We start from the raw sequence: 14,801 nt of genomic DNA on the forward strand, positions 1-14,801 counted from the left end.
CCACCTAGAACTTTTAAACACAGTGATGCTCATTTCATTTCCTAGAACAATAAAGAACACGTTTACTTCCTTCTTTGAAGATCTGAATATTAAAAAGGTACATCCCATCATTTTCCCTGCCCTCGCTTTCTTCACTTTTGTCTTGGCTAAGGTAGCTAAGCATAAATACCACTTTCTATATGCCAAAATGGTACAGGCACTCTGCCAAGGGATATATATGCAAGAGCTCTAATCCTTACAACAGCCCATTAAGGCAGGCATGTAAGTAGGTAGGTAGATCTTATTCCTAAGTACAGACTAGAAAACTCAGACTTAGTTAAGTCATATACTTGCCTCAGAAGATAATAAATCATAAGGGGTGAATACTAAACAGAAACATTTTCAGTCCCATGATACTTCTATTATGTGGTATATTGCACGCACTCCTCAGCCTCCATTCTGCTTTTTAGCTTTTTAACATAACCCTTTGAAATGCCCCCATGAAGACAGTTTGAGTTACGGGAAATTTTCCAAAACAGAAAAATTAAGTCTAAATTAAGTTTTTATTTTGTAGAAAAATACACATCAGATTTACCACCTTAACCCTTTTGAATGTATGGTTTAGTAGCTTTAAGTACATTGACACTATTGTATAGCCAATCTCTAGAACTCTCTCATCTTGCAAAACTGAAACTGTACCTATTAAACAATAATTCTCCATTCCTCCCTCCTTCCAGGCTCTGGCAACCATCATTCTACTTTCTCTCTCTATGAATTTGATTATTCTAAGAAATTCTTTGTTTTTAAACACTTTCAATGTTTATGCAGCTAATAAAGAGATCATATGCAATGGTCACCCTCTAAGAGCAAGTAGCAAGTTGGCAGCCCCAGAAAGCCTGACAGAACAAGGTGAGGACAACAGTCAGGCCAGGAAACCCAGAGAACAAGGAGGAAAGATATGTTTCAGCCAGACAGCCTTTATAGCCTAATAAATGAATTGACCATGATAGTTAAAATAGGATAGCTTGTATTAGTGGGAATGGATCCTCAATTTAAAAAACTAACATTCAGTGAGCACTTGGTTTATCCCAGGCCCTCTGGGAAGAGCTTTAAATGCCTCCTGTCACCTAATCGTCCCAATGAGCACATGATACAGGCACCATCATCCCTGTTTGAAAGATAATGAAATTGAGGCTTGGTGAAATCAACTAACTTGTTCTCTCTACTACATATATTCTGCTTTGGGTTCCAATATCCATGCCATTGCAGGGACAAATCCAGATACACCATAAAGTGGAGCGATACCTGCTTGAAAAAGCTGTTTATGGTCATGGGGGTGGCCTTGAAGTTGGATCCAACCCCATTTTCCTCCAAGGAGAGAGTTCTTTCAGCAGCCCTTCGAGATTGGGACAGAGTTCTTCGATCACCCACAGAATTTCTCCCTTTAAGGAAAACAGCTGTCATTTAAAAGCATGCCTTTCTGTTTGAATATACAATCATTATTAACTTTATCATATATAAGATGTTCAAAGCCTCTAACGGGAACATTGAATAAGGCCTTTTTTTTAAATTTTTTTTTACTTTTGCATAGAAGAACTAGCATATAGGCCAGAGATGTGGGGATGAGAAGATTCACCAGAGACAGAGTGGGGAGCAGAGCAGACAGATTTACTGAAATGCACAGCTAAGGGGAGCAACAGGCGACACAGGGGAGGTCTGTGGTGCTATATATTGGTTAGCTCACTGGCTGGGGATGGAACACAGGCTGCAGAGGTTTTTTTTTTTGTTTTTTTTTTTTTAAAGATTTATTTATTTATACAGGAACCAGGGTACAGGCCAGATGCGCGGGAGGGTGAGAGGATTCACCAGAGACAGAGCGGGGAACAGAACAGGCAGTCTGATGAAATACACTGCTGATGGGAGCAGAGGGTGAGACAGGAGAGGTCTGCTGCACCATGTGGAATTCTCGCTGGCCGGCCAGGCTCGAACCAGCACTGCAGAGGCTGAGGACAGCTTCACAGAGCAGCACTCAACCACCTGCGCCACCAGGGAGGTCCCTTCAGAGGTGTTTTTGAATAAAAATTTCCTCCACGGCCCCAACCTTTCTTTGTGCCATACTGGAGTCCCTCATCTTTCTCTGACCAGAATGAGGAGGCCCCTGTCTCCTCCCACACAGAGATCAGGGTAGGCCAGATGCCACCCAGCAGGAGCCTAGAGCTGCCTGCCAGAACTGGGTGTGCAGATAAGCTTTATTTAGTCAACAGTGTTTGTTTTTGTTGTATTTTTACATTTGCATTCCATTGGGAGAGAGGCATGCACTCAAATGCCCCTGAAGGCATTGGGGATTGTGACTCAAACATGCTAGGGTCAGCCTGTGTATATTCTGAGTTTTCATCCTCTTTCACTATGTTTGTAGGAAATCAGAGCTGAGTTTCTGCCTTAGTTGAATTGTTTAATGGTAAGTATCAATAGAATCCTGAGTAACACTCAAACCTGGCCAGGACTCTGATACTCTGCTTAGTTGTTTCTTAGTCCCTGTTGAGATTTAGATGGGGATCTTACTGTTTTTTCACGTAAATTCAGGGATTCTGCTTTGAAAGGTCGTATTATTTCCAGATAATATTGCCAACACCTATTTTTGAATATTCTCTTATCCTTAATTCTTAACTTGATACTGAATTAGAATTTCTTGCAATTCCTGTGTACCTAAATTTTTCATACCACCTCATTTTAACACTGCATCTTCTGGTTGCTTCTGAAGAATCAGTCTCTGCAGTCCGGTTAATTTTTCCTTGACCTGGAGATTATGGAGGCCCCAACAAGCCTTGTGCCTGAATACCTAGTCTATGGTTTCCTTTAAGCTCTACACATAAGTATTTTATTTTTATTTTTTTAAATATTTACTTTATTTTTATGCATACAAGAACTGGGGTACAGGACAGAGGTGTGGAGGTGAGGTGTGTGTGAGAGAATTCACCGGGGACAGAGTGGGGAACAGAACAGGCAGATTGACTAAAATACACTGCTGAGGGGAGCAGTGGGTGAGTCAGGAGAGGTCTGCTGTGCCATGTGGGTTGCTCCCTGGCTGGGGATTGAACTCGTGCTGCAGTGGCTGCAGTTAGCTTCATAGGTTGCATCTTAACCTCTTGTGCCACCAGGGAGGCCCACATAACTATTTTAAATAAGAATCTATGTCGACATAGAAGGTAGCATTAAAAATGTCATTGTGTGGAAGGTTAGAATGCACTAAAGCAAACCTTGTTATTGACAACTTGTAAATAACTCAGGAATTCTCCACTCCTAGGTATTTACCCAAAGGACACAGAAACATCAATTCCAAACAACACCTGCACCCCTATGTTTATAGCAGCACTGTTTACAATAGCTAAGCTTTGGAAACAAACCAAATGCCCAAAAATAGATGACTGGATCAAGAAGATGTGGTACATATATACCATGGAATATTACTCAGCATTCAAAAAAGATAAACACATGCAATTTGCAGCAACATGGATGGCGCTGGAAGGGATCATGCTCAGCGAAATAAGCCAAAAAGAAAAAGAAAAATACCGGATGGTCTCACTCATAGCAGGAATCTAGAAAACTTAAATAAGGGACCAGGAAAATGAATAACTATAAGAAAGTGAAAATCAAAATCAACAAACAACTATGAACTAGAGACACTTTTAGGGGGGCGGGGGTGGGAGGGGAGGGATTGGGGTCAGAATGGGGGGGCTGCAATTGTATGGGGAATATAACAATAAAATTTATTAAAAAAAAATAACTCAGGAATTCTGACCAGTAATTATGCAACAATAATTCCAGAATAGCAGCAAGAATAACAAAATACCTTATCTTCCATTCCCCCAAGAAAAGCAACATTTCAGAAGTGGCAGAAGGAAGGAATGCATGGGAAATGTGAACATGGACTTAGTATTTGCTGTTACAAAAACATTTAAGCAACAGAATCTCTACCACAGGTGGGTGGGTCTACTTGAAAATACTCCAACCCTCTTGAACAGCTCTATACCCAAACTGCTTAGGAAATTAATGATACAGATCAAGGGTGAGATGATGAAAAATAAATATACTAAATAAGTTGGAAAAGCAATGAAATAGTCTTTCGGCACCCACTTTTTCATTGTACTTAACAAAATAAACTTTAAGGAACTGGCAATTTTGCTGAGAAACCTGAGTTGTTCTTTTCAAAGCCATGTGACCATGCTTCTCCTTCTGTTATTTAGGAGTCAATGTGAGGAGCCCACCACACTGCCTTTGTCTAACACATGCTGATTATACTTTCTTCTTATTTTTAAGAATTTTACTTTGAAGAGGGAAATGCTTACTGAAAATGAACTTTTTAAAGCATCAAACTATCTAGAGAATTAAAACCAAAAATCTTTTTATAAGAGTATTCTTAAGCTCCATAGATATTCATAATTGTTTCAGGATCATAGCCCAAGCAAGCTTTTGTGATTCAGTCATAACAGTGTTTCATCCTACTTATCTTCTTTCCCACTCCTTACTGCACTCCCACCCCCAATAAGACAGCTGACCTCAGAACTTGTGCATGGCAGCTGAAAGTCTTACCAACCATGGACTCCACATCGGTTACCTCCCTTTCCAGGGTAGAGACATTGAAGAAGCTTGATAAGCTTATGGTAGCCCAGGCAAAAGGCATGCGGTATTTCCCCAAACGCTGACAGAAGGCTTCAGCCTGAAGTTTCAGTTTTTCAACCTTTTCTTTACTCTAGAGGAAAATGGAAAGAGACAGATAGAAAAACAAGTAATACGGCACTAGTACTAAGTCAACTTCTTCTGACAGGGATATCATAGCCATCTCCAAAATCCCTGGCCTACTGATTAAAAAGTGAATAGTCAGAAAAGTGATTCAGCTCCAGCCAGAAGTCTAGCAGACAAGGAAATACAAATTTAAAAAAAAGAAGTTTAAAGAGAAAAAGTCTACATTCACTTATTATTTTAAAAAAGCTTGTTATACCAGCTAATCAACACATATGTCTTTTATAGGTTAGCTATGTAACTTGGATTCACATGAGAAAATCTTGAGATAAAAAATTTTGTGTATCATCTACCTAGGCCCCAAGCGAGCCTGTTTTTCAAAATTTGCCCTGGAAAACTCCAGCAAGATCTACAAAATCCCCTAACAATTTCCTTATCAAATTGACAATACTTCCAAGATGTTCTTTCTAAATTCAGAATAAAAGGTAGATTTTTTAAAAGTTTTGAGTGCAATATATTTTATTTGAAATTTATGAATATGTACTAGGATGCTGATTAAACAAGACATATTCCAGAGATGCCATATTTTAAAGACCATAGTGAAAAGCTTTGCAAACTGGTGCTGAAAAAAGATCTTCTTTTGGTAGGCTTATTAAATGTGCTGTACTAATGAATCTATGATATACAGTAGTTTCAGCCAGTTTCCAAATATTCACATGATATTTGAACAGTTGAGGGAGGCCAATAGAGCTCTTGCATTGCTTAATTTGTGGGGTCTCAGTGACCTCCCAACCAACTGGGTCAGTGTCTCTGAATCAAGACAACAGGATGTGGCTTTGCCTTAGCCAAGTTTTGTAGTTAGACACTGGTGTGTATAGCCTCATTTGTTAAGTTCAAGTTCAATATTTTATCTTTTTTAAAAGGTCACATCAATGACCAGTTTATCTTCCTTCTTTTGATTAAATACAATTTACTGGTGTCTTGTGAGACATATTATGGATTAAACCCCACTATTTTGTAGGACACTTCTGAAAAAAATCTACATATTTTAAAATGTCACCATTTAGCAATACTCAAAATATTGTACCTTTCCACCATCACTTTCTTTGATAACCATGTAGGGTTCTGCACAGTCTCCAATCTCTCCTTGCTGAAGGACTTTTTCAATCTATCAACAAAAATAGTATTAAAATAAAGCACATGAATTAACACCTATATAATGGTATCTATGCAATCATCAAAATGATGTTTTATGACAATATTTGATGACAGAGATGTTTTTCAATTTTAAAAAATTAATATGAAAAGTACTACACAGTTTTGTAAAACACAAATCATGAAGGCACATTAAAAGGATAATAATAAATGCACAGCAAATGCTAATAGTAGTTATCACTATATGGAAGGATTAAGCACTGTTTTTATTTTCTTTCTATTGCTTATGTGTATGTTCTATTTTTAAACAATAAACATGTCTTATGCCTACAATAAAAACATAATAAAAGTTATTTTATAAAACAAAACCCATGAGACATATGTAGGAAGTGAAAAGCTCATTTTCTTTATTATTGCTTACAGTGTAAAAAAGAGATATGGTCTCTGTAAAAGTCAGGTTGGAGACTAAAATCATCCACAAAATGAATAAATGAACAGCATAAATTATCTGTAATTGTCTCCCTTGTGTTTCCTATTAGGGCTGCTTCTGTGGATTAAACAGACTTGTAAAAAATCTGAAAGTAATGGGATGGTACAGCATTTCACTTTGCTAACTGGCTTGTAATATGAATGAATGCTACTACTGTTAAACAATTTCTTCTATTTTGCTCCAGGTAAAGGATCTGGTTGCTCATAAATCTGGGCACCAGCTTTAAAAGCAAAACAAGGAGAACTTTGAAATTTCTTAATTTTGCTCAAAGAAAATTTAACTCAGATGGTGACAAGAAAAACAAGCGGATTTAGTCTCATTACCTGTGTCATTAGTTGAGATAATTCTTTCAGCAGAAATTTGGGTTACTATGTTCCAACAGGCATACAATCTTAATAGGCACTATCAATTAGGTGCAAAGTATTAAAACCAGAATGATGGAGGAGTTTAATGGAGTTTAATGGAGTTTCAAAGGAGTAGCTCAATGGATGTTTATCTCAGGGAGACTACAAGTAGAGAGTCCTCTTCTCACAATAGAAGTTTAAAACCCCTTCTGTTCCACAGCAGAAAGACAAGGTGGAGCCCTGGAGAGATGCCCCAGGAGAAGGACATAGACACATAATCCTGGGTCTACAGATTGACTGGTATTGCTGTAAGCCAGCAATCATTCACTTATTCACTTTTCTGTAGCACTCAACAATTAAGTCTTAGTGAATACAAGACTTTTAGTCCCTATTGTCCTGAAGTGCACAGCCAGAAACTTGTACAGTAAATTCAAAAAAAGCTAATTTTTCCATGAAATCGATCAAATGTGATCTTTAAAATGAACATTAAACAGAGATAAAGAAATTTTAATTTGGACCCTGAAGCAAGAAAAGGGAATGCCATAGTTTCAAGCACTAGTAGTACATAGTGTGGAACCCAGAATCTGAAAGCAGGAGAATTCAAATTTAACCAGATCAATAGATACTATTTACTTCACTGAACTGGGCAAGGTAACTTACCCTTCATGAACCTGCCCTTCATAACTCTTTCATAAGAAGGAGCTGCTATCAGAGCCCATTGTTGGGTCCCCCCATAAAATGCAAACATTCTCATAACCATGGCAGGTAGGGGAAAGGAACACAATACAATCACCTGATCATTATTTTAAGATGAAAAGAGGCTACCTGCTCCCCTATTCAGGAGGGGCTGGTCAGTGCCTGGTGTGTCTATTTTCAAAGTTTTAAATAGATTCACTCTCATTATATCTCTCCATTACTCAATTGAGGAAACCATAAAGCCTGAAATAATCCCTTAGAGCAAGCTTATATGCTTCACCTCAACTAGGTAGCTCTACTGAAATTACAGTAAAATCCTGATGTTCAGCCTGGAAATAAAAATAAGAAACAAGCCCCTCTTTGTGAAATGGAATCTGCCTGGATAAGCTAAATATAATGCCACCATGTACTTATTACTTAGAGGGAAATATATAAGTACATATACATATGTATAAATACTTAGGTATTTAGAGGGAAAGAAGCAACATGATAGATTACAGAAAGGAAGAGCAAATCAGAAGCAAACTAGGAACTGTCTTACTGAATCAATTTAAGTTTCTTAGCTATAGCTGGACAACTGAGAGAATGTATGTCATTGGCAATGAATGCATTTATATATTTGTAAATTTGGCAATATATTTAGTAAATAGAAGCAACCCATTTGGCAAACTACTATGGATTTTAAAAAGCCCCCAAACAAGTCATTCATTGAGAGGTGGAGTTTGAACAAAATTCCACCCTACATAATTGGAGTGTCTTCTTTTATTTCCCAGGCCAAGAGAGACTTTTGCATTTAACTACAGGCCTGCTGGAATGGACTTCAAGCTAGTTTCCTATATATCTAGTAATACTGCAACAAATTTAATGTCACATTAATGCTAGACAACAATAGATGTGTCTTTTTTTACCAACAGAATTTTAATGAAATATTTTAAACAAATAATATGCATCATCAGAACATGCAATTCAGTTTGTGTTTAACTACCTTGATGACCAGGTAGATATCTGAGGATGGGTAGGTGACGGAGAACACTGCAGATCTTGCCTGACTAGATGTGGCAACAGAGGGTGTGTGAGCACGCAGGAATCCTTTGAACTGGTCAGAGTTCAGGTCACAATGAAAATTTTCTGAGATCTAGAAATGAGAGGCAAAACCATATTACACCTGCTCTTCTCATGGTCTAAACATGAGAGAAAAAACACAAAGAAATTTTAGCAGAGGAATAATAATAATATGGACATAGTTTATAACTAGAGGCTGCTGGAAAATCAGATATATATTTTGTTACAATTTCTAGATATCTGGAGCCATTTGAGAGATGCATCTTCAAACAATTTAGATTTTTATGAAACCACCAGTATTTCTTGAATGTCAGTGATATGCTAGGTATTGCACTGAAGAAGAGCAGAACATTGTTTCTGCCTTCAATTAGTTTACTATTAACAGGAAGGAAAAGGCAAATATGTCACTAACTACAGTAAGAGTAAATATAAGTGACCACATTCATACAGAAGTTCCAGAGGTTGAGATCAAATCTAGTTGGGGTGACCAGGAGCTGAATGGTAATGAAGAGAGTGACTTTGGAGGCTCATATTGAAGATGAGGAGCCACTGCCAGCTTATATTCTTGAATGACTGAGTGGCCTACCATTCCTGACTTGGCACCTCCCCCACCTCTGCAAATCCTGGATTGTTAAGAAACAAAGACGAACACTTCTTTAAACTAGTGGTTCTCAAAATGTGGCTCCCACAGCTTCAGCATCACCTGAGAAGCTGTTAAATGTGTACATTATAGGCCCTATTCTCAGTGATTGAAAAATACTTAGTGATTGAAAAACTTAGTGATTGAAAAACTCCAGGGTGGCACCCCACATCTGTGTTCTAACAAGCCGTTCAGACAATTTGGAAGCACAAAGTATGACCATCACTGCTTTAAATTATGGAATTGAGGGTCTCTTGGCTTTTACACTAAACTTATCCTAAACAACACAAATCTCAGTGATTTTTAGTATTTATTCAAGAGTTAGATACTTCCTTAAATACAAAATGGGTAAAGAGGGGCAGAAGTATTCTCTTCTGGTTTTGCTATTTTGGTCTTCCTCTGGAATTTGCAAAATGACTAAGCATTAAAACACTCATGGCAAAATCTCAGGTCCTGTCCTTGATCTAAGGACTTCAGTTAAAAGCACATTATAATTGGTGAGGTCTTCACCCTGTAGCAAATTTAGGCTTTTACTGCACAGATGCCTTCCATCCAGGATGAACCATTTCACAAAGAAAAAAATTTCCAAACTGAGAAAACATTACATGCATATCTGAACTTATTGAAATGAATTTAAATTGCTGTGTTTTACACATACCTGTCATGCTGCTATTTTATTTTTCTCTCTATTCTCAACCAGACCACCACTTCCAACAGGTTTGCCCTTAAATGTTCTTCAAAGAAGATAAAAGACTACCTTTCCTAGATCATTCCTTCAAAAATTGCAAAGGCAATAGAACTGGGCATATCAGAGGTCATCGACTTTCAGATCTGATCTGTTTTTGCTGCAAAGAGGTTAGATTTAAAAACAAGAATACAAAGAATCATAAACAATATTGTGTCCTCAGACTTGTGTCATTTTTTGCTGCCTTACCTTTTTCCTTTCTTTAACATCATAGAGGGCAATGCTGGCAAACAGAGGCTCAATTTCAATCTCAAACCTATTAGAGAAAGAGAGAAATCACTATGAGTTTTAACTTAAATAATTTTGAATTTTATGAAAGTGGCTGGATATGTAAACTGGTTAAGAATATAAACACAATGAATAATTTGTGTGGGAATTTCTATTTCTATATTTTCTACTTTACAAAAATGTTAATATATCACTTCTAAAATCAATAAGCAGATATATGCAAAAAAGAATATAAGCAGACTCCAGAAATATTTGAATAATTCTATGCACTTGAGACTCACATACAGGGATATTAATGGAGAAATTTGGGAGCTTCATAGAACATCCCCAATCAATTACTATCATGGTAGATTCTCCTCCAAAAAATACTTGTTGGTAGCATTTGAAGACAGAGCAGGCTGATGCAACAAGGTACTTCATATTATTGTAGCTCTTATGTTTTCAGAGAATTAAGTCTCTGACAAGGTAAAGGCTCATTATAGTTTATATTGTATGGCTAGAACAGGAATTCCTATTATTCAATTCTAAAGAATGGAGCTTTTCAGGCAGTTAAAAATATTCCAGTTGCTTTTCATTAGACTAATGGTATCATCCATTTATTTATCTGTAAAATGAGAAAAGAATACCTGCCCTTCCCATTTCACAGGTTGTTGTAAGGATTATGTAAAATAATATGTATGTGTACTTTAAATACAATGTTCATAATTAGCATTATTCACAAAAGCCAAAAGGTGGAAGATACTCAAGTGTCCATCAAGGGATGAATGGATAAACAGAATGTGGTATATTCATACAAGGAAATATTAACCTTAAAAAGGAAGGGAATTCTGACACATGGATAAGCCTAGTGGACATTATGCTAAGTAAATGCAGTCAGTCTCAAAAAGAAAAATACTGTATGATTCTAATTCATTGAGATTAGTAAAATTCATAGAGACTGAAAGTAAAATGGTGGATGCCAAGGACTGGGGAACAAAGGAATAGGAATTATTGTTTAGTGGGTATAAAATTTTGGGAAAATGAAAAAGTTCTGGAGATGGATGGTGATGATGGTTGCACAGTAATGTGAATATCTAATAGCATTGAACTGTGCACTAAAAATGGTGAAGATGGTACACCATAAGTATTGTATATTTTACCACAAAAAAAGTCAAGGACTACTATGATTAGTCTTCCTACTGTCATATGATAGCATTTTAATTGGGATCTTCACTGTGCCTAGCTTCAAAAACCATTGCCTCACCATGGTCCATCTGTAGTTAACTTTGTGCTCTCTGGTTCACAAAGGTCTGAATATTAGTAGGATCTACTTAGGTAGGTACAGAATGTTAAATTAAGCTCACTGTAGTTCAGAGAAAGAAAAAGAGAATTGACATTAGTCAATTGTGCTGTGATATGTACTTTGCACATGTCCATTCCTTTGTACTTCACAGCAAGAGGATTATTCCCCCTTTTGAGGTCCAGAGAGATTAAGTAATTTGACAAAAGCCAATATATTTGGAAACAGCACATTCAGATTTTAAGCCCACAGAACCTAAGTTATTCCTATAGTGTGTCTCCAACTGTAGTCCCTGGAAACCAGCATTTTGAAGAAAATGAGGATTTTGTAAAAATACAGATTCCTTCATACCCCAAGATCTACTGAACCAGAATATCTTGGAGGGAAGATGTAATGGAAGGTCTCCCCAAATCTGCATTTTAAATGAATTATCTTTGTAAATTTTATGCACTAAAATTTCACCAACAAGAAAATGCCATCAAGTGAGGTACTTTGCACTGATGGAATTAAATTTTAAATTAAAAGATTTCTCACTTAAATGCAAAATATACTTTATTTTCATCTTTTTTTCTTACTGTTATAAAATATATTTGCAGATTTTGCTTCAGTCTAACTCTTTATGCTTGAGGCTTTATGTTTCTCTGAAGCAAAACAGCACTTAATAGAGCTGAACAATATTTTTCATATTCCCTACCTGATAAAATCCACAGTAGTAGCATACACAGTATTCTGCATATCAGGTCACTGGGGTAAATGTGTGTCTTTAATATTATGATGAAATTTTTACTGTTAATATTGCAGTCTTCTGGGTTTAACTGTAAGATTGCTTGCTTTTACTCAGTTTATTCAAAGTAGTTATACAACTAGGACAATCTGGTCCCACTCTCCTGCAGGTATATGTTGCCATAGATATTATTTGAGACATTATTATTGTGAACAAGCCAAGTGCACTGAGCAAATATCTTAACTTTACCTAATATCGGCTTTGGCAGGTGGGGAAAATATGATTAAAAACTGCACTTGACATATCTCATTAAGAGAAATCCCAGTGTCTGTCTGTCTGTCTGTCTGTCTCTCTCTCTCTCTCTATATATATTTTTTTAACAATATACATCTATCCTAGTGGCCATGTTTCTCCACCTGTGAGAACAGCTGCCATTTATTTATTGGAAAGGTCTAGAAAGCTTGGTGACAAGCATCATAGGGGAGAATTCTCCAATCCCAAATGGCATAGTTGCTGCATCTAAAAGTGGCCTGGTGTGCATCCTGTGGGGGTGGGTAAGTACGTGCTTCAGACAATAGCATAGACTTCCTGACCAATGCAGAGGGGATTGGAGCAGCACTTCCACTCAGTCTCCTATTGAAGAGTTTGAAGGTTCCCACTCTGGGTCGACTTACCTGGGCTAGAGTTTACCTTTGGTAGCCTTTACTTCATAGAGAATTTACAGGTTACTCATTTCTGTGTACAAGAAAAAAGGCCCTGACCCCCTCTGCTACTGGCTTTGAATTGGCAGGGAGTAGTGGCTAAACATCAAGCCCCCACAACTGGGTGAGCAATCATGCTGGCTTGCAGTAAGGAGAGATGAACCTGGGAAGCTGAACATTAGAATTTGAAGTTTATGGTAGATGGGAACTTGGAGGCCATCTGGCCTGCCAACTTTGTTTATAAGAAGTACTCAAAATCCCAGAGACATTCCCAGGGTAAACCACCACCTTGAATTAAAAATCCAGATGCCCTAATTGCAATAGCCCAGGTGCTATTTAAGGGGCCAAGAATTGTCTTTTAGAGATTGACATCTTTCTAATAGGGCACTGAAAAGCATTATGTTTCTGTACTTATACCTACATAGAGCATTTTCTAGAGTCTTTGATTTCAAGAAGTGGAAGAAGTGATTCTCTAAAGCAGCAGTCTATAAAGAGGAAAGAAAGGAGCAGAAGTACTCTGGTGGTATGGAAGAAAATCCATTACAGTGCAGGGAAAAATACTACAATTTATTTAGTTTGTGCTTTAAAATTTATCATTTATATGTGTTTTAGAATGCATATTGTAATGTGTAAATACATAATTAATACACATACATAGAGGACATGTGCTTTTTTAAAAAATAAAAGTAAATAATTAAAAGTTTGGAGATAAATGCCTTCAAGTGCATGTAACAAATAACCCTGGCCCACAGACTGCAGATGTGCTGTGTCTGAACTGTGTGGTATTTAAGGAGGAAATGAGAAAGTATTTAAGAAATCAGGAAATTATGCATGAAATCTGAATTTCCAGCTTCTCTTTAAAAAAAAACAAGACCAAAAAAAAAAAAAAAAAATTGCCCAAAACAGGCTTGTTTATTTTGATGGCAAGAGTACAAGAGTAGGTCCTAGCTAGTAGTAGTGTCCCCTTAGGTAGTTTGCTACAGTCCTCATTAGTCCCTATTGTCCCCTGGCTTTGAGACTGGATTTTATTTGTATTTATCATTGTGTTTCAACAGTGCTGGTAAATACGTAACAAAGTCCCTGGGGGAAAAAAAAGGCTCTAGTCTATAGCCTTTTCAGATTTCTATGTTGTACATACTTCCACCAGGACAAATTTAAACTACCAACATGACTTGAATGAGTAACAAGTTAGGAAGGAAGCTGACAATCAGCTCTCATGATTTAGATGATTCCAGAAAGCCAGTGACTTTCACTGTTATTTTTCTTAATGTAGGCCACTTCACTCAGTTACCTACATGCCTAATTTCAGTTTTGACCCTTCTCTTAGAGCAGAATGACTGTCAAAGGCTGGAAGGAATAGAATTCTGGTCTAGATGACTTCAAACTCTGCCTTTCCAATACCTCCCAGTTGCTCACAGTTAAGTGCGCTGGGAGATCCTCCCTGATTCTGATGATAAACAGCTTGTTGCTAAGGGGCAAGCTAAACCTCTTGGTAGTGGTTTAGTATGTTTGCAGATACTTACTTCAGGGTCAGCAACTTCACCAATATTCTGTTGCCCAGATGTTCCTTAGGGCATTCTGGTACCGGACGTATTTCCACAGCATCCTCCTATTATTAATCACATTGTAAAGAAATCATTAGTGAATTTTCATGAAGAGTTCCAGATGGAGTTAACCCAGGGAAGGGAAAACTGCTCAAGTACTCAACTTGGATTTGCTTTATTTCTAACAGCAAAATAACACTTTGACTTTTATAAGCCTACATTCTCCAACACCCAAGCTTCAAAATCAGCATTTACAGCAAACCTCTCTCCTTTTAGAAAGCCTAACATTTAAGACAAAGAGACAGAGGAAGGAAGGAAATGTGAACATGTATGTGATTTAGTACATCCACCAGATGGCATTGCAAAATCTTATACCTATTGTTGACTTTTTTTTTTTGCCAGCTCTAAGAAGTACATTTAGAATATTTTTCGAGTCAAGGGCTTTACAAGTAAATATTGAGTTTCAGACTGAGA

The 14,801-nt window shown here is 37.2% G+C and overlaps 1 protein-coding gene across 1 annotated transcript in view; it reads right to left on the minus strand.

Annotated features, from left to right (window-relative positions):
* Positions 1-14,801, minus strand: part of DOCK8 (dedicator of cytokinesis 8) — a gene marked incomplete at both ends in the record, with an annotated part of 193,459 nt that overhangs the window by 93,484 nt on the left and 85,174 nt on the right. The window contains 6 exon segments of the mRNA XM_084238759.1: positions 1,285-1,421; positions 4,570-4,729; positions 5,807-5,887; positions 8,390-8,539; positions 10,041-10,107; positions 14,307-14,392. Of these exon segments, the coding sequence (XP_084094885.1) occupies positions 1,285-1,421; positions 4,570-4,729; positions 5,807-5,887; positions 8,390-8,539; positions 10,041-10,107; positions 14,307-14,392 (681 nt within the window).

Source organism: Talpa europaea (genome assembly GCF_964194135.1).
Source record: "Talpa europaea genome assembly, chromosome: 7".
Lineage (NCBI taxonomy): Eukaryota > Metazoa > Chordata > Mammalia > Eulipotyphla > Talpidae > Talpa > Talpa europaea.